The sequence below is a fragment of the Cinclus cinclus genome, unplaced genomic scaffold, assembly GCF_963662255.1.
Source record: "Cinclus cinclus unplaced genomic scaffold, bCinCin1.1 SCAFFOLD_32, whole genome shotgun sequence".
Taxonomy (NCBI): Eukaryota; Metazoa; Chordata; class Aves; order Passeriformes; family Cinclidae; genus Cinclus; species Cinclus cinclus.
In genome coordinates, this window is record NW_026912098.1 from 2,183,175 (window position 1) to 2,203,193 (window position 20,019).

The window sequence follows — 20,019 nt, forward strand, 5'->3', positions numbered from 1 at the left end:
CCCACCTGGGCTGGGCCTGCTGTCACTGCTCAGCCCAGCACAGCGCTTGGAGCATTGCATGGAACTTGCCTCTCTTCCCTGTCCTTTGTTCTCCTGCAGAGGTTCCAGAAGTTCCTACGCATTCGACGTAGGAAGACCAGAACCACAGCTACAGAGGGCAGAGCTGAGCCTGACTCCAGGCTGACCGAGCTCCAGGCAGAGCCAGATGTCAGCCCAAATTCACCTGAGTGCTCAGAGGGCTCTGACACTGCAAGGAATGATGGCAGGGCAAAGGCTGACATGGCAGAGACTGAGGACATGGCCGGCACTGCAGAGACTGAGGGCATCACAAATACTGACACCACTGCCACTCTGAGTCAGGAACTCATTGGGGACTATTTCAAGGAGCCCTGTGTTTCTTCCCAGCCAAACGTAAGCAGCCTGAGGCCAGGGCTTGAGGCCTCACCGGAGTGCATGCCCACTCACGCCATGGTCACTGGGCCCCCTCAGTCTTTGAGGCCAGCACAGTGTGGCGGGGAGGGAAGCACTTCTTAGGGGAAGCTGGGGAGTGTCTCCCATGGACAGTGCTCCAAGTCTTGCCCACCTCCTCCAGGTGCCAGCCATGGTGAAAAGCATTCACCAGAGTCTCGTGTCCCATGCCACTGTGGGTGTCAGGCTGCGCACTGACATTTGGAGGCTGGCTGGAGAACACCCTGCTGATGTGGTGCTGACCCTCCTGCGCTGTGCCCCAACGTGTGACAGGTACAGGGTCCACGTGCCTTGAGAGCTCAGGGCTCAACAGCCTTTAGGGCCCATGGCCCTGTACAGCCTGTCCAATGGGGTCTGCCAGACAGGCACAGAGCTCCAGGACCCTCAGGCCCCTCTGTTTCCTCAGCCTGCTGCCATGCTCCCTCCCTCCCCCTCAGGGCATTGGGGCTCTGTCACCTGGGCCCCACAGCTGTACAGGGCATGGTCCTGTGACTGAGACCCCCTGACACAGAGCTGTGATCCCACAGAGCTGCTGCAAGGATGTGGAGAGCCATAGGCTCCTCAGGACCAACAGTGGAGAAGGTGCTGCCCACACTGCTCTGTGTGATGGAGGATTGGCCTCTGCACAGCATGAGCACCTCTGATGGAGACAACAAAGACGTGTTTGCCCTGGCTGTGAGTTTCTGGAACTGGCCTCTGATCGCTCTCCACTCGCCTCTCCAGCAGATCTCCATCCTCTCCGTGCCTCAGGCACTGGGCTGAATCCTGGGCTAGGGACAGGCTCAGGGGGCACTGGGCCCGCTGCTCCCCCTGCGTCTCCCCTCGGGCCCTGCCCCATGGACAGCTCAGCACTGAGCGCTGTCTCGGGTTGCTTCTTTTGCAGGCTACTCTGGTGATCTGGCTAATTGTGCCTCAGTGCCAGAAGGCAATGATCCTTTATTCCTCCCGCCTGTTTGTGGCTCTGCTCTTCCACGTTGTCATCACCACACAGCAGATGCCAGAGGAAGTTGATAACTTCTGGACAGCGTGCCGGGAGGAACATCGCCTTCCCAGCCACCCCAACAGGTCCCAGTCCCCCTGTCCTTCCCATGTCCTTGTGGCCAGCACCAGTGCTCCCAGTGTGACCTGGACTTTGCTCTGCACACAGGTTTGCGGTGCAGGCCATGAAGGCTCTGCTCTTCTGTCTGCACTATGACCCTGAGGTGATGGCCATGGAGCGCAAGCGTGGCTGGGACACGCTGCTCTGTGCTGACACCCAGCACTATGCCGTGGGTCTGCTGGCCCGGTGAGACCCCCATTTCCCCTCTGTCCCTGACATTTGTGCTCTGTGCCCGGGGTGCCCCACACAGTCCCTGTGCTCATGGGCCAGAGGGATTTGTCACCAAGGGACAGCCAAGCAGACTGGAAAAGGCTGGGAGAGGAGGTGCCCAGAAGGAGCAGCCTCCCAAAATGCCCACATCAGCTCCAGGGATGCTGGGCAAAGACTGGATCTCTGTGACTCACTCCTGAGACAGCTTTGCCTGCCCACCTCAGTGTCTTGGTGCCTTTTCCCCCATCAGGCAGATGCGCCGTGCCTCCCTCTCCGTGTGTTCTGGGATTGCACGCTGCCTGCTTGGCTGGCTCAGCAGGGAAGAGCCACGCTGGGATCTGCCTTTCCTGGCATTCCTTGTGGAGGTGAGCCCGATGGCCAGCGCTGCCTCTCTGAGCTGCCTCCCAGCTCTCTGTGGTCATCGCCACAGCTGCCTGGGACGGTGCCCGTGCCCTGTGCTGCTGTCTGGGCCCAGCCCTGTGCGGATCTGGGCTCCTGCTGGCTGGGTCCCCTGTCACTGCCCTGTGCCTTCCAGGTCCTGGACTGCTTGGATTTGACTCACTGTGCTGACAGCATCCTTGAGCTCATGTCAAGGCATGTGCAGAGCAAGTGCAGGGAGAGGCGTCGCCTGGCGCTCCGAGGCCTTGTGGTGCTCAGCAAGGATGCCTCGATGGTGAGAAGGGGACAGCGGCTGAAGCTGCGCTGGGGAAAGCAGCCCCTTGGGCTGGCTGGGCTTCAGGAGCTGAGGCAGATGCTCCCAACTCTCCTGCCTCACCTCCCTGAGTTCTTTGGGACAGACCTTTGGCCTCTGTGCCCTGCAGTTGGGGTTGCAGTGCCAGGGCAGTGTTGGTGGTGCTGTCGTTCGTGGCTTCACAGCACAACCTTGTGTTCCACACAGGCCCTAAAAATGTGTAGCCTGTCTCAAAGGCTTTTGGAGCTGCTGGGTGATGCAGATGGAGAGGTGGTTGGCATGAGCCTCCACGTGTTCACCAATGTGCTCCAGGACAAAGACATCCTGATATCCAGCACCACCGCCCTGAAGCTGGCCCAGGCACTCCTGCCCCTCTTTGACAACGTAAGGCTCAGTGTCCTCAGCCACGGGCACTGGCTGCTGCCCAAAAACTGGTGCCCTGTGGATTATTTGGGCTGTTGTTCAGGGGCTGCAGTAGTTGGTGCTGAGGTTTTTTCCTTTCCTCCAGAACAACAACCACGTGAAACTGCTCTCCCTTGACCTCTTCTGCAAGGTGATGGAATTGGTAGTAGACGAGGGAAAAAAGCCCCTTAAGTCAACTGTGTGCCAGAGCCTACTCCCACTTTTATTCCACTGTCATGATGAAAATCGGCGTGTGGCCGAGGTGAGGACTCGTGGGCTGCTGGTGCATCCCTGGGAGGGGGCTCGGCTGCCTCCTGCCCTGGCACCTCCCGGGCTGCAGCCTCCTCCAGGCCTTGGCACAGGGACACGGGTCCTGTGCCCTGAACTGCGCTGCCATCTCCACATCTCTGCTGCTCTCCAGGCCTCTCGGGCAACGCTGCATTGTGCGACCAAATTCCTGAAGAGGAGGAATCTGGAGCAGCTGCTGAAGAAGGAGCAGCTGTGGAAGTTGGCCGAGTGCCTGGTAAGGACAGCCTGGAAGCCCCAGGCTCAGGCTGGAGAAGCCCCCTGAGCGCGGTGCTCGCTGTGTGGGGCTGGCAGCTGTGGCCGTGCCCAGTGCTGCACCCAGGGGCCGCACGGGCTCTGCTCCAGGCTCCCGTGGCCCCGAGCCGGGTGCCGACGGAGCCCCGGCCCAGCGGGGCCGCGGGGCGGGTGGGCTCCGCGGCTCCCCGGGCAGCGCCCGGCCCTCTGCCCCTGCAGAGCCCGGCGCCAGCGGCTGCCGGCCGCGCCTCAGGGCTGGGCGGGCAGGGGAGGCCGGGGCCGGGCGCCTCAGGGCAGCGCCTGCCAAAGGGGCAGAGCCCGCCCCGACCCTTCCCTGCCTGCCGCCGCTCTCCCCAGCTGGCAGAGGACAGGAGCCGAGCGGCCCAGCACCTGCGCCTGGCCCTGCCGTACCTGCAGAGCCCCCAGGAGCCCCTGCGAGAGGCGGCCATCAGGTTCATCGGTGAGCCCGGGGTCCCTCCCTACCCACCACGGCTCGGCCCCGGCCCCGGCTGCTGCCCCGGCAGCGCCATCCGGGCCCGGCGCCGTGGAGCCCCGGCTGCCCTCGGGGCTGCTGCCGCCCTCTCCCAGCCGTGCCCTTCCTTGGGTGTCAGGAGGTGGCGAGGGCCCGGGCTGAGCCCTGCCGGGCCAGGAGGTCCAGTGGCCACAGGGCTGGCAGCGCCGCTGGCAGGGAGCTGTGCCGCTGGGGCAGTGACAGGCTCTGTGTTCACAGGGCTCGCTGGGCAGAGCTTGAGGGGGCAGAAGGAAGAGCCCCAGGTGCTCAGGGAGGGTGAGTGAGGGCAGCGGGCTGTCAGTGGGGCTGGTGGGGGGAGCTGCAATCCCTGGGCAGGGAGCTGCAATCCCTGCCCTTGCTGCGGAGGGTTTCACTCCCTGTGTGGATGAACGGTGGTGTGGATGGAGCACACAGAGATTTCAGGGACATGGGTGGGGGTATTTGTGGCCAACACCTTGCAGCTGATCCCCTTGGCCCCTCCTCTGTATTGGCCATGGAATAAGCTAGCTGGGATGGCCCTAGCAGGAAGGTCACCTTGGATTCCCACAGATCTGGGCTCTGACCATGGCTCCTTTCCTCTCTCTTCCAGTCTTTCAAGCCCTGATGATAGACGACAGCCCTTCCCAGACAAACGTAGGAATTCAAGATACACTCAATTGAAGAGCTGCAGAACCATGCTCATCTGCTGGCTCAGAAGAACCAGCATCCCTTTAAGCTCTCCAGATGCCATGGAAGATGAGGCAACCTTGAGACCAGAAGAAACCAGCTGGAGCTCCAGGCACAGCTGAGCCTGTTGAAGTTCATGTGGCTTCAGCCCTCTCCCTGCTTGTACATAGCTCTCTCCCTCCAGCCTTCAGACACTGCCCATCCTCTCTTCTTCCCTCCACTATCTCTCCCTTTTCACTGCTCCCTCCCTCCAGCCCTCACACTGTGCCCATCCCTTTTTTCTCTTATGCCTCATTCCTCCCTTTTCACTGCCCCCTCCCTCCAGCCCTCACACTGTACCCATCCTTTTTCTCCCCTCCATCTCCTCCCTTTGCTTTACCCTCCATCAATAAAGAGTTTGGCTTCTTCACTTTGCCTGCATCTCTGTGCAGCTCAAGCGCCGCAAATCTGGAGCCCTGGGACACATGGGCTCTTCCTGCCGTTCTCTTCCCCGCTGTGTTTTGTGCAGAGATGCAGAGGAACAAGGACAGATCAGGCTGGAAATATCTCTCTGCTAAAGGTCCAGTTCCACAACACTGTGGAGTTAAAGGTCTTGCTGAGCACTCTTGGAGGCCCTGGGTTTTAGAAGAGCCACTCCACCTGAGTATGCTCTGAACCCAGCTGGGACGGATTCCATGGCAAGCATCCACAGAGGGCAAAGGAGACTGGAATGCTGCAAGGTTTCAACACCAGCTTCCTGAAAGCACAGCAATGCTCCATCCCTGCCCAGGTCAGGAAGAGGGCAGAACCAGAGACCATCAGGGCTTCTCAGGGAGCGTTGGGTGTGCCAAAGGACAAATGAAGCAGCAGCACAGTGCCCGAGACTCGGACGTGTGACCGTGCCAGTGTCCAGAGCGCTGTCAGGCAGTGCTGGGATCCTGAGTGCGGTTCTGGTCCCCACAAATGAGGAATCACAGCCCCTGCCCCAGACCCAGTCAGAAAGCCAAGCAAGTGAGACCAGAGGGAGGGCACCCTTCCAGTCTCTCTTGGGCATGGCTGCAAAACAGCCCCTGCTTCTTCTTCCTCCACCTGTGATTGGGGTGTGCTGATGGCAGAGCCAGCCAGGTTGTGCTCTGTGTGCCAAAGCCTGTTGAGAGGGGGAAGGAAAAGTGCTGCGTGCAGAGCAGAATCCTGTAAAGTGCTGGCAAGAGCATCCTGCAGGAGCAAAGCTCTGGTCTCTGGCCAGGAACAGCCTGGTTTTGCTGCCATGAACGCAGGCAGGACTCCAGGCAGGTGAAGAGGCAGCGGGCAGCTTGTGTTTGTAGAGGGCCTGGGGCTGCATATGTGAACCTCCACCTGGAAACACACTTGGGGGAATATGACCTAGAGCTGGAGTGCCTGTTCTGCAGCCCTCAGGGCTCTTGGCCAGCCCAGGGCATGTGCCACCTGCCAGGGACAGCTCTCAGCCTGCCTGGCAGCTCCCCATGGACTGTGGGCAGAAGTTGGAGGTGGAAGGAGCCACCCCCATCAGGGCAGATTCCTCCTGCTCTGGAGATGCTGCTGCATGGCCAGGGCTGCTCTCAGCTCTCTCCTCAAGGCAAGGCAAAGGGGCTGTCGGGTGTTTCTGTGTCCCTGAGACTCCTGCACTGTCCCACAGGGCATCAGCAGATGTGCCTCAGATCTGCCTCACAAAGTGCCTCCTCCTCAGCCTGCTCTGCCTACAGACAGCAGCAGCAGCACCTTGGCTTGCAGCACCTCAGTTTATCTGAGCTGCCCTTCAGGCCCTGCTGCCAGGGAGATGCCCCTGGGCAGTGCCCTGTGCTGGGAGGGGTCTGCAGGGCAGAGCTGAGTCCCCAGGGCTGGGCTGGGCTCTGGAAGCACTGGCGGGTCAAGCCTTGGATAGAGACAAACAGCTCCCAGGAGGAACAACTCCAGGCAGCAGAGAGCCAGATTAAAGCTAGATATCCCTCCATGTCCAGATGCACAAGGAAAGAGAGGATGATTCAGAGAAAATGATTATTTAACTGGAGTCTTCAAAGAGTCCACTTTATTTCGAAAGAATGCTTACGTTCACACTGAAATAGAGGAAGGTGTAATCAGGAAATGGCACCTGTGTGGGACAGTTAGGTCTGACTGCACTGGGGTACAGGGAGCTCTGTTTTCCCTCTGGGCTCCCTAGTGTTCAGACTGAGTGTGATGCTGAAGATGATGCAGTAACTCAGCAGCAAAAACCTAAACTTAAAAATAAAAATGTGTAGTGAGGTTTCCCCATAGGAAGATAAGTAGTTTTGACTGGATTCCAGAAATTATTCCATAGGATTGAATGAGAGATATTGCTCCAAGCTTGTCAATAACTTCTTTGAACAGTCCACAATGCCCAGAGTGCAGAAATGTCCAACAGCAGCTCCATCAGGCACTTCCTCCTGCTGGCATTGGCAGACACGCGGCAGCTGCAGCTCCTGCACTTCTGCCTCTTCCTGGGCATCTCCCTGGCTGCCCTCCTGGCCAACGGCCTCATCATCAGCGCCGTAGCCTGCGGCCACCACCTGCACACCCCCATGTTCTTCTTCCTGCTCAACCTGGCCCTCACTGACCTGGGCTCCATCTGCACCACTGTCCCCAAAGCCATGCACAATTCCCTCTGGCACACCAACAACATCTCCTACTCTGCATGTGCTGCTCAGCTCTTTTTCTTTGTGTTCTTCTTGTCAGCAGAGCTGTCCCTCCTGACCATCATGTGCTACGACCGCTACGTGTCCATCTGCAAACCCCTGCACTACGGGACCCTCCTGGGCAGCAGAGCTTGTGCCCACATGGCAGCAGCTGCCTGGGCCAGTGCCTTTCTCAATGCTCTGCTGCACACAGCCAATACATTTTCCCTGCCCCTGTGCCAGGGAAATGCCCTGGGCCAGTTCTTCTGTGAAATCCCTCAGATCCTCAAACTCTCCTGCTCACACTCCTACCTCAGGGAACTTGTTCTTCTTGCTGTTGTTGTCTGTTTAGCATCTGGGTGTTTTCTTTGGTGTTTTCTCCTATGTGCAGGTCTTCAGGTTTCATGCTGAGGATCCCCTCTGAGCAGGGACGGCACAAAGCCTTTTCCACCTGCCTCCCTCACCTGGCTGTGCTCTCCCTGTTCCTCAGCACTGGGACATTTGCTCCCCTAAAGACCCCTTCAATCTCATTCCCATCCCTGGATCTGTTCCTGTCAGATCTGTACTCGGTGGTGCCTCCAGCCCTGAACTCCCAAATCTACAGCCTGAGGAAACAGGAGCTCAAGGATGGTCTGAGAAAAATCATCGTTCATGCTTTCAGAAGCAAGAAACTCTCATTCGCCTTTCTAGCTCTTACGATGTTACTCATTAATGCCCACTCTGTGTCCTGTGTATTTTTTTTCTTCTGGCACATGTAATGTATTTTTGTGTGTTTGTTAACAGGAAAACCTTGGTCTCTAACACTTTCATCTCAGTATTTGCATTTGTAGTGCAAATTTCAGACTATATAGTCCCAGAGCCTTATTATATATGTGGTTACACAAAATAAAGAACTCTGTATTGCCATGTTAGCTGTGACATCTTTCCTCCATGACTTGTCTGGAACTACAGGGTCGGTGCCTCAAGGCAGAGCTGGGGAGAAAAAGGAACCCCAGTGCTCCTGAGTGACAGAGAGCCCCAAGGCTTCAGCTCCACAACCTCCTCGTTATGCAGCACACAGAGGGGGCACAGGCTGCAGGAGAGATGGCCAAGGGCTGGGCAGGGCTGGCAGGGCCAGAGGCACCCAGGCCTTTGTCCCCTGGGCTCGGGCAGGGCCTCTGCAGGCCCCACAGAAGGAACTTTCCTGGCAGGGGCCGCACTTTGCTTCTGCCTCGGCCCTCCCTGAGGAGGCTGGCAGGGCTTGCAGGCTGATGCCATTTGTCCTTGCTGCCCCTGCCATCCCACTGCCCCAGCAACAGCCCCGAGCCACCCGTGAGGGACAGGCCCTGCTGTCCCAGGCCTGGGCTCAGCCTTGGCCTTTCTGCTTCCTCCAGCCAGCCCAGGCCTTGCTCAGCATTGCAGTTCCCTGCTCACAGCCTTTGGCTCCTGCAATCCTGCCCTCAAGGATCTGCTCTCCCCAGGCCCTGGGGAGCCTTGGGCACTCCCTGCCCTCACTCATGGCGGCCACTGATGCTCCAAGGCACTTGCAGTTTTGCTGCTGACTCCTGCAGCAGCTTCTTCAACCTTCTCTCAGTGCCTCAGGCTCCTGCCATCAGCCCCAAATCCCCAAATCTGGGCATCATTAAAATACACAAAGGCCTTGGGAGCTCTTTGTCTTCCTTCCATTGTCCTCAAGTCTCCAGGGCTTGTGCAGCTGCTTGCAGTCACTTTGGAGTTCTGTTAAGGAGGGAGATTTCAAAGTGCACCTCATGATTTTTGGTTTTAATCCAGGGCATATTATTTTTATTTTTCAGCTCATTGCAGAGGAGATAGAAAAATGATAGATCACTCCCCAGGTGATGTTGATGCTGAATGTCTCCTTAGGAGATCTGGGCACAGAGAAGAATGATCCCTTTCAGGGCTGACCCTGTTTGGACAACCTGCTCCTCACCCCAACCTCACCATGTCTGACATTGCTCATCTGGGACTGATATCCAGAAACATAAAAATTCCCTATAAATTTATTCTTATAATTACACTTTAATAAATAATAAAATTATAAATATTTTTTCTATATAAAAGGAAATATTATCTGTTTACCATTTAATAAATTTAAAATAATTAAATTTAAAAAATGACGTTATTTTTCTATTTCTAAAAATATTATTTTTGTTGCCTAATTTTCATATTTATATTAAAATCTATACATTTTTAGCAACCAGAGATATTACTGGTCATGGGTTCTAAGTACCACAATTCCATTAATTATTGCCTCTTGTTTTCTCCCTCCTTATGCTAATTAATCTTTTTTTCAGTCCTCTTCTAATACTTTTTATTATTTTCACATTCAGAGTAAAAAAGGCCACTTGGGGATCCATGGAGACTTTTCTGGGGCACAGTTGGGGATGATTTGGGTCTGGGGAGGGAATTTAGAGAGAACTTGAGGGTCTGGAGGACACTTCAGGGAGCCGGGTGGGCACTGGGCAGGGCACTGAGGGATTCTGACGGACACCTCGGCGTCCGGGGCAGCTCTTGGGGGTCCAGGGGGGAAACTTGGAGGTCAGGGAGGGGAATGTGGAGCCCTTCTGGGTCCGGGCGGGCACTTGGGGGGCTCGAACGGGGCTCTCTGGGGCGCGGGGGATGATGGGAGTTGTAGGCGCGGGTAGAATACTGTTCAATGGAGCCGCGGAGCATCACGGGAGTTGAAGGCGCAGCTGCAATGTCTCTCTGTCGGGCGCGGTGCATGACGGGAGCTGTAGTCCCGGAAGTGTCTGGGACGGGGCATTTGGGGTCCGGGAAGGCTCCTGGGGGACACTTTTGAGTCCGAGCTGTGACTGGAGGTGCTCAGGGTGGAACGTGTACGGTTCGGGAGCATTTGGGGGGAGCTTGGGGAGGTCTAACGGGGCCCTTTAGGGCGCAGGATACGGCAGGAATTTTAAGCGGGAACCTGTGTTATGATGTGATGCGGAGCCGCGGGAGGTGACAGATGAATTCCTAGAAGTGATTGTAACGAGAATCTGTGGTGCTGGGAGCACTCAGGGAATCCGGAGCCGCTTTTGGGGGATTCTGAGAGGATGGTGAGGGGGCAGTTCGGGATCCTGGAGAGTGTGGGGGACGCTTATGGGACATGAGGGGAGGGGGCAGATAGCGGAGTTCTGTGGAGCGCGGGGCATGATGGACGTTGTAGTCCCAGCTCCAATGGGGCTCTATGGGGCCGCGGTGCATGATGGGAGTTAGAGGCAAAAAGGAAAGATGGCGCCGTCGCCAGGCACCGCCCCCAGTCTCCGATCCCCGGCGCTGATTGGCTGCGGGCAGTGATGGGCGGGGGCGGGAGCAGCCCATTGAACCCCTCCAGTCCCTCCCAGTACAGCCCAGTTCATCCCTAGGACAGTTCAATACAACCCCAGCACCTCTCCAGGCCCTCCCAATACACCTGAGTTCATTCCTACTCTCTCCCAGTTCTCCCCAGTGTCATCCCCACACTGTTCAGAGTGTCTCCAGTTTGTCTCAGTATACCCCAGTATCACTCAAAGTATTCAAACTTGGCTCCAGTATTGCCCTGTCTTAGTCCCGGTATGTCCCAGTGTGTCCCAGTGTGTTTCTGTGTCCGCCCACAGTCCATCCCAGTCCACCCAGATTCCCCCTCAGCATTCCCAATGTTCCCCAGTATGTCCCAGTCCTCCCCAGTACTTCCAAGGAAATTTGAGCTTCTCATGGTTTCCATGGCACCCAAACCCAGCAGTGGGGTCAGTGCAGTGTCCATGGCCACAGCCCCTGGCAGTGCCCAGTGCAGGTTGGGATGATGATCCACCCTCACAGCTGGCCCAGGGCAGCTCTGCAGTGGTTTTGGTGGCACCTTGGGCTGGCACACACCTGAGGAGTGTGTCTGTTTGCTGTGGGGGAAACTAGGAGTTTTGGATTGCTTCAAGAAAAAAGGGAAAACCCCTCTTTGCCAGACCTCCTGAGGAGTGACTAGGGATCGATATCGGTCACTGAATGCTGCAATCACCTCTGCTCTCTAGAGAACAGTAATAAAAGACACCATTTAAAATAGGAATATGGTTACGTTTCTTAGAAAATATTCTTGAAATATTTCTCCATAAGTAGAGTTGAAACTTTCCTCATTACTGCAGCAGACCAGTGGGAAATCAAGGCAGAGCTGTGGTTTGTTAGGAACCCTCTCAAGAACTCCGAGTCAGAATCAAAGTCCAAAGTTTCTTTTCCTTTTAATGGATCCCACTGAGGGACACAACTGAGAAAGTGTGCCCAGGTTGCATTCAGAGCAGGAAATTGGAGGCAGTGATGACAGGAGGGGACAAAGAGAAGCCAAGTCTTGGTGGCCTGGGGCACAGCAGGGTCTGTGCCAGCAAGGGCTGTGAGCAGACACCTTGTCCTGAGCCACTGGGGCCTCCTGGCACAGCCCCAGCAAGGCTGGGCACTGTCAGCCCTTGTCCTGCCCTCAGCATCCCCCCACATGCCAGTGGCCTCAGGGATCTGCTGGGACCAGTCCCTGGGGAGCCTTGGTCAGGAATGGCCCTGGGGGCTCCTTCATGCTCCCAGGGACTGCAGGTTTTTCCATGGACTTTGGGTTTTGCTCTTGTCTTGGAGTCTCTGAGAACTTTGTGCAATCATGGCCTCCCATTTTCTGCTTTAATTAGTCTCTTGAGAGCCTTTGTCAGTAACAACACTCAGTGGGCCTCATGGGATCTTAAAGATACTTCAATTTTTGAGGTACTTTCCTTTGTCCTTTGTTCTTTAAGTCTGGGAGGTTTTTGTGCAATTATGGCCTCCAGTTCTCTCCTCCAAGGAGTCAAAGAGAATCCTGTGTTGGGGATGGACCTCAGTGGCACCCATTAAGGCTTTGAGACACTTTGGGTTTTTCTTCTGACTCTCACTCTTGGAAAGATAACTGCAATCTCCTCTCAGGCCCTGAGGTTCAAGGGCTCAGCACCAAAAGCACCACGGGGCTCACTGGGATCAAAGAACTCCTGACAAACCACGGCTCTGCCTTGATTTCCCTCTGGTCTGTTGCAGTTCATCAAGAAGGTTTTCAAATCCACTTAGGGAGAAATATTTCAAAGAGCTTCTAAGAAATATCCATTCCTATTTTGAATGAATGGTTTTTAATACTGCTCTGTTTAGAGCAGAGTTGACTGCAGCACTCTGTGACTGATATTGATCCAGGGTCTCTCCTCAGGAGGTCTGGCCTGCTCAGAGGTGCTGTGACTTGAGGTCTGACCCAGTGCGGATAACCTTGCTCCATATTCCCCAACTCCATCCTGTCTGTCCTCCATCATCTGGGACGAGCTTTGCTTGCAGAACTGGCTGCACTGAGACAGAGACAGGATTTTCCTTTTATTTTTTAGAAGAATCTAGAATTCCTAACTTTCACCATTAAAAACAGGTTCACTCCTCAGGTGTGTGCCAGACCAAGGTGCCACCAAGGAGATTCCCCTTCCCTAAGGCAGAACCCTGGAAAGAATGTTTGAGACCTTTGAATTCCTTGGTTCCTTGAGGCCTTGCAGTGTCACAAAGGTCCCTTGGCTCCAGGAGGTTCATTGGTGTCACCATGGTCTGTCTCCTTGGTTCCATGAGGTTCATCGGTGTCACCATGGTCTCTCTTTTGTTCCATGAGGTTTATTGGTGTCACCATGGTCTATCTCCTTGGTTCCAGGAGGTTCATTGGTGTCACCATGGTCTCTCTCCTTGGTTCCAGGAGGTTCATTGGTGTCACCATGGTCTCTCTCCTTGGTTCCAGGAGCCATCACAATGTCACAACGGCCCCCTGGTTCCAGGAGGTTCCTGCAGCAGGACTTCCCCTGTGGCACAGCACAGCTCATCTGTTCTGTCCATCAGCTGGGCCATCACTCAGGGCATCTTCCCCCTCTCAGCAATTGCTGACATAACCCAGGCTGGACATCTGTCCTGTGCTGAGTTCTCTCTGGTGCCAGGGAGGTGGAATTCCCAGCTGACCATGAACATCCTGCCTTGAGAGCAGACTGAAGGGAGGGAGATAAGCCTTGAATTTCTGAGTGACACACACTTCACTGTACAAACTATAAAATATACACAAAACTTTCACCAAACAAAACTCTTCTGCATAGTCCCTGGAAACAGGTAGGGCTTCACTCCCAAATCTGGATGAATCTTTGTGGTTCCTTTTCTGGAAGCTGAGTGAAAGGGCTCCATGTGCACTCCCTCATCAGTTCAGTGGTAAGTTACATTGGCTCCTGATCTCTGCTATTTCTTCACTGGCTGTAATATAGGTAACTTTATTGTGCAGTGTCTTTGTAGTTCTGTTTATCCTGCGCACTACGTATGTTACTTAAAGTCTCTTGTCTGTTAATCTTGAGTCGATTCAAAATAAATATTTCATTTTATACTAGACATAATTTGCCATTCTAAAGAACTTGTGAGCAAAGGGAGTTTGGGGTTCAGGTATCCTGAAACAGAGCTACTGCCAGAAACCTGAGCATAAGGCAGGAGTTGTCTAAGTTTTCACTAAAGTTTTAACATATTTCATTTAAAACAATGAACAAGAAATTTTTTCCCATTTATTCTTTTCCTGTTTATAGATTGATCTGACCAGTCTCCAGTTTATATTGATCCCCAGCACCTCCTCATGCACTCTGAACAAATATCAATATCAAGACCCTTTATGGCTGACAGTCTATCACACTCTGCCCCTACCCCCACCCCACCATTTCTCTCATCCAAGCCCTGGCACTCAGAGCAGCCCAGTGCAAATCTGAGCTTCCTCCAGTCCAGGCTGTGCCTGCAGCTTTCAGCTCCTTGGCACCAAGTCCCAGCTGCTTTCCTTGGAGAAGGAGCTGCCCCAGACACAGAGGGATGTTCATTTGGGGTCAGCAAACAGAAGCCAAGGCAGGCCCAGCTCCATGGCAAACACAAGTGCAGCCCAAGGAGTGCTGGGCAATGGAGCCACATGCAGGGGTGTCCCCAGGGCTCAGGACTGGGGCCAGGGCAGTTCAATGTGTTCCTTGCTGATGTGCACCAGGCCATGGAGGGCACCCTGAGTCAGTGTCCAGGGGAGCCCAAGCTGGCTGGGAGTGTGGCTGTGCTGCAGGGCAGCAAGCTCTGCAGAGGGATCTGGCCAGGCTGGAGCCATGGGCCCAGGACAATTGGATGAGCTTCAGCAAGGCCAAGGGCCGGCTCCTGCCCTGGGCTCACAACCACCCCAAATCCCTGGCCGTGCCCTGCCCCTGATCCCCACAGCCTGTCCTGTTTCCTTCATCCCTGCATTGCCAGGGACTTTGTGGGACAAGGGAGCTCTGCTGTGGCTGTGGAGGGAGGTGCAAGAGCCACCAGTGCAGTGGGCACCACAGCTCATCAGGTTTGTGTCCTTTGGGGGTCAGGAACTGCTGAGACTCAGAGGCACAGAGGCAATGGGAAGGCCACAGAAGCAGCTGGTCTAGTGAAGAGACATCCTCAGACACGGCCATTTAAACAGGAGTGGTGGAAACACTCAAATGAAGAGGGACATGAAATAATACACAGCATAGTGGTAACACAGGTAGAGGGGAAGAGCAGGATTTCTTCTCCTGCCATCAGTACATATCCAGGAAATTTCTGTTCTCTCCTGGTGGGAAAATTCTGACGTTTCTTCAAATACTCAAATGCCCCAACTAATGAGATGTGCTCACGCACCTCGCAAGCTGCAGGTCCCCAACATCCCCAGGACTGCTCTTGTCCCATAAACATCTGCTGGCCCATTCCAAAATTGGGATTAACATGGAAAATATTTTATCAAGTCTGCAGAAACTGGGTCAGACCGTAGTGGTTCAAGTCTGGATTTGGTCTGAAACTGGAAATCCCAAAAGACAGAGACAGAGCATCATTTCAGAACCTGTCTGAGCCCATGGGAACAAAGGTTTTCCACATGTCCTGTCTGATCTCCCCTCTTTCCCCCCTTTCCACCCATTGTCTTTTGTCTCCCCCCAGGCCCCCCGGTGAAGATCCTGGCTCTGTGTTCTCCATCAGCTCCTGGCTGGCACTGCCAGGCTGGGATGAGGAGCCCCTCAGCCTTCCCTGCTCCGGGCTGGACAAGCCCAGCTCCCTCACCCTCTGCTCACAGCCAAAGGGCTCCAGCCCCACTTGGAGGCCCTTCCCTCACCCTGCTCCAGCTGCCAGACATCTTTCCTGCCCTGGGCAACCCAAACCATGCCCCAGTGCCCTGGATAATCCACGTCCTTGATGTCCTGGTCCCACAGCCCTGGGTGCTCCTGCCCTGCCTCGCTGCCAGGGCACACGGCTGCCTCCTGCCCAGCTCCTGCCCACCAGGAGTTTTCTGACAGGGCCTGGTGGATACAGGGAGGGCTGTGGATGTTGTCTACTTGAACTTTAGCCTTTGACACCCTATCCCACAGCATTCCCTGGAAAAGCTGAAGCCTGTGGCTTGGAGCGGTTCACCCCTCCCTGGGCTAAGAACTGGATGGACATCGGGGCCCAGAGAGTGGTGGGGAATGGTGCCACATGCAGCGTGTGTGCAGTGGTGTCCTGCAGGGACCAGTGTGGGCCCAGTCCTGTTTAACATCTTTATTGATGATGTGGAGAAGGGAGCACAGTGCACCATCAGCAAATGTGCAGATGGCACCAAGCTGGGTGTGAGTGTGGATGTGCTGGAGGGTAGGAGAGCTCTGCAGAGGGACCTGGACAGGCTGGATCCAGGGCCCAAATCCAACAGGGTGAGGTTCAACAAGACCAAGAGCTGGGTCCTGCACCTTGACCACACCAACCCCTGCAGTGCTCCAGGCTGGGGACAGAGTGGCTGGAGAGGGGCCAGGCAGAAAGGGACCTGGGGGCAGTGATGGACAGCAGGGTGGACATGAGCCAGCAGTGTGCCCAGGTGGGCAATGGCACCTGGCCTGTGTTATAAGTGAGTTACAGGAATTGATAGAAATAAATTTGATTAGATTTAGTATAATTTATTTAATAAGTGATAATAAGTAAAATAGTGTTGGGTGGTTGGGGACTTTTGTTTTATTAATGGTTCATGATTTTTTATTTGATAGTTTTGATTTATATATTTTTAATTTTTTGTGTTTTGTATCTTTTTTGTTGTGTTTTGTGAATGTGTGGTGTGTTGTTATGGTTTTTTTTGTTTTCTAGTCGTTGTGTGGATGAAGGTTTTTTATTTTTTTGGTGTTTTGATGTATATTTATATATTTGTTATATAATATTTAGGATTTTTTATTTTTTGTTTATTTTATTGGATGGTTGTAGTTAGATTTCATGTTTGTAGTTAGGTTTTATATTTGTATTTAAATTTTGGGAAATATACATTTTGGGTTTTTTTGTTGTTGTGAATTAGGTTTGGTGAATAAATATTGATTGCATTTTGTTTTATTATTTTTTATTTTGTTTATTGAACTGTTGTAATTTTTGATGCTTTAGAATTCGAGTTTTAGTTAAGATTGGGGGTTTTTTTTTGGTTTATATCTAGTTTGGATGAGTATTAAATGGGTAGTTTTTAGGTGGATTTTTATAATAGTAATTATTTTGTTAAGAATATAAGGTTTAAATGATAATTTAAAATTAGTAATATTATTAGTTTGGTAAGAGATGATAAGAGGGTGGGGTATGGTTATGGGGAATGGTTAAACTATGATTTATATTAATTTTGTTGGGGGGTTTTTTGTGCTTTTTTTAAAAATTTTTTTGTAGATTTGTTATGGTATTTTGTGTAATTTTAGTATGACTTGTAGATATATAGTATTTTTTTTAAGAGTAGTGTAAAGTTTTTTTTTTGTTGTAAAAATATTAATGGATGAGGAATGGTGTGGCCATCAGGAGCCGAGCTGCTGTGCCACCCCTGACCTGCCCCCACCTCTGCACACAGATATTGCTGCTGCAGCTCTAGAGAAGGGAGCAGAAGGAAGCTTCAAAGAAATGAGATCCCCAATAAAAAAAAAAAAATTTGGGAGATCCTTTAGTTCATTTAAAGCTACAGAGAAGAGAGCACCTCATGGACAGAGTCCGGGGCCACAGAAAAGGTGGAGAGACAAAAAAATATCACAAATATAGACGTGATTTTGTGCACAAATTATTAGACTAAAACAAAGGTAAAAACTTTTGGCAAGAAAGAAAAAAAAAAAGAATTCTCAAAAATGACTCATATTACAAGTGACTAGGAGAAAATGGCAACTCACAGAAATTGGCAAAGTTCACAGTTTCTGAAACCTTCCAGTCATCAGTGTCCACAGTGCAGCCTTGAGCTCCTGGTTCCTCAGGCTGTAGATGAGGGGGTTCAGGACTGGAGGCACCACTGAGTACAGAACTGACAGGGACAGATCCAGGGATGGGGAGGAGATGGAGGGGGGCTTCAGGTAGGCAAAAAAGGCAGTGCTGAGGAACAGGGAGACCACGGCCAGGTGAGGGAGGCAGGTGGAAAAGGCTTTGTGCCTTCCCTGCTCAGAGGGGATCCTCAGCACAGCCCTGAAGATCTGCACATAGGAGAAAACAATGAACACAAAACAGCCAAGTGCTAAACAGACACCAACAGCAATGAGCCCAAGTTCCCTGAGGTAGGAGTGTGAGCAGGAGAGTTTGAGGATCTGGGGCACCTCACAGAAGAACTGGCCCAGGGCATTGCCATGGCACAGGGGCAGGGAAAATGTATTGGCTGTGTGCAGCAGGGAATAGAGAAAGGCACTGGCCCAGGCAGCTGCTGCCATGTGGGCACAAGCTCTGCTGCCCAGGAGGGTCCCGTAGTGCAGGGGTTTGCAGATGGACACGTAGCGGTCGTAGCTCATGATGGTCAGAAGGTAAATCTCTGCTGACATGAAGAATGAAAAGAAGAACACCTGAGCAGCACATGCAGAGTAGGAGATGTTGTTGGTGTGCCAGAGGGAATTGTGCATGGCTTTGGGGACAGTGGTGCAGATGGAGCCCAGGTCAGTGAGGGCCAGGTTGAGCAGGAAGAAGAACATGGGGGTGTGCAGGTGGTGGCCGCAGGCTACGGCGCTGATGATGAGGCCGTTGGCCAGGAGGGCAGCCAGGGAGATGCCCAGGAAGAGGCAGAAGTGCAGGAGCTGCAGCTGCCACGTGTCTGCCAATGCCAGCAGGAGGAAGTGCCTGATGGAGCTGCTGTTGGACATTTGCTGTGTCTTGGCATGGGGACCTGTAAAATAAAAAGAAATCATGGAATAGTTCAATTTTGGGAGGACTTGAAATATCCCAGCCCAGCTTGGTGTCACTTTCCCCCCACTGCCTGCCCAGGGCTCTGCTGCCTGGAGCTCTCCCTGCCAGCTGCTGCTTCCCTGTGCCCAGGGCTGGGCCCTGCCAGTGCTGCCAGAGCCCAGCCCAGCCCTGGGGGCTCAGCTCTGCCCTGCAGACCCCTCCCAGCACAGGGCACTGCCAGGGCCAGCTCTGCCTCTGCAGGCTCTGATGGCAAAGTCAGAGCAACCCTGAGGAGGTTGGAAAAGCAACACTGATGGTGCCTGTAAGGGACCCTGTGCTGATTTCTTTCTTTGCCTGGTTTATTCAGACCTGAGAGAAACTGTTTTTATTGTTCTCAACCTGAATAGACATATGAATATCAAGGTTCAATTTTTCCATCTAGGTGACCCTGAGCAGTAGATTATAAAATCAGGATTTTCCCTTTTATGCAGCCCCTGACTTGCTGTGCTCCCTTTATAATCTATTTGGAAATGTTCTGTAGTTAAATGTGCTGGGAGCAGTCCTGATCAATGCACCATCCTCACCGCACAAGGAGAACACTTCCAAGTCTCACCAGCTGTCTCCCTCCACCCAGACCTTGTCCCCCAGTGCTGGCAGCAGCTCCCAGGGCTGGCTGAGAGCTGTCCCTGGCAGGCAGCAGAGTCCCTGCCCAGCACAGCACCCTGGGCTGCAGGACCCTGCTCTGCAGGACAGCCCTGGGCACCCCTGGCTGCTCTACAGGAGAGAGAATCAGAGAATGTACTCACAGAGTCTGTGGGCATTGGGATGTTCCAGCTTTAGGAGATCACTGCAGGAGCTGCAGCTGCATTGTCCTGCAGCCAGAGGCTTCCTGTGTCCCGGGCTGGGAGTGATTCTGCCCCAGGCACTTGTGAGCATCTTCCCAGCCCTGACTGATTGAAGATCTCTGTGCTGTGCCTGGGCTGGCTGCAGGCCATGCCCTCAGCCCTGCTGGGCTGGGAGAAGAGCTGCAAATCAGCAGAAAGGTCTTTTTGAAGCTTTTCATGGTTGCCAAGAGCTGCCTCTGTGTCCTTGGAGCCCAGCCCAGCTCTCTAGCAGAGACACAGCACAAGGACTTTAATGACCCTCTTGAGGCTTGGATGCTGTTTACATCAGACACGGTCCCCCATACTGTGCTTAAAATCTTCACAAAAACTCAAAGTCATATTCAAACTGCAAAGTTTCTTCAAGTTTTAATAGATTCCAGTAAGGAACACAACTGAGTAAGTGTCCCAGGTTCCAGGTACAGCAGAACACTGGTGGCAGTGATGACAGGTGGGGACAAACAAGGGAAAGGTGTCCCTGATGCCGAGCAAACCTGGATGTGTTTCTGGAATGCCAAGGGCCAAGGGCTGAGCCCCAGCCCCTGGCAAGGCAGATCCTGTCCCTCCCTCCTTGCTCAGGGCTCTTCCCGGGGCACTGGGCTCTGGGGATGTGCAATGCCAAGGGCAGCACCATGGGGCGGCCCCTGCCAGGCTGCTGAGCAGGGACAAGGAGGCAATGAGGCCCCAGCACAGCAAGGCTCACTTGTCCCCTGCTGGCCAAGGGCCCAGGGCCAGCAGCCATGGCCAAAGTGCTGCAGCACTTGGCTCTGGCAGGGCCTTTCAGCTGCTGCCCATCCCTGTGCCCT

At 53.7% G+C, this 20,019-nt stretch overlaps 1 protein-coding gene across 1 annotated transcript; it reads right to left on the reverse strand.

Moving 5' to 3' along the window:
* Positions 1 to 17,377: 17,377 nt before the first annotated feature.
* LOC134057302 (olfactory receptor 14A16-like) lies at positions 17,378 to 18,310 on the reverse strand. The gene has a single exon (XM_062514294.1). It carries the CDS (start codon positions 18,308 to 18,310, stop codon positions 17,378 to 17,380), a length of 933 nt encoding a protein of 310 aa, XP_062370278.1.
* Between the last annotated feature and the right edge of the window lie 1,709 nt (positions 18,311 to 20,019).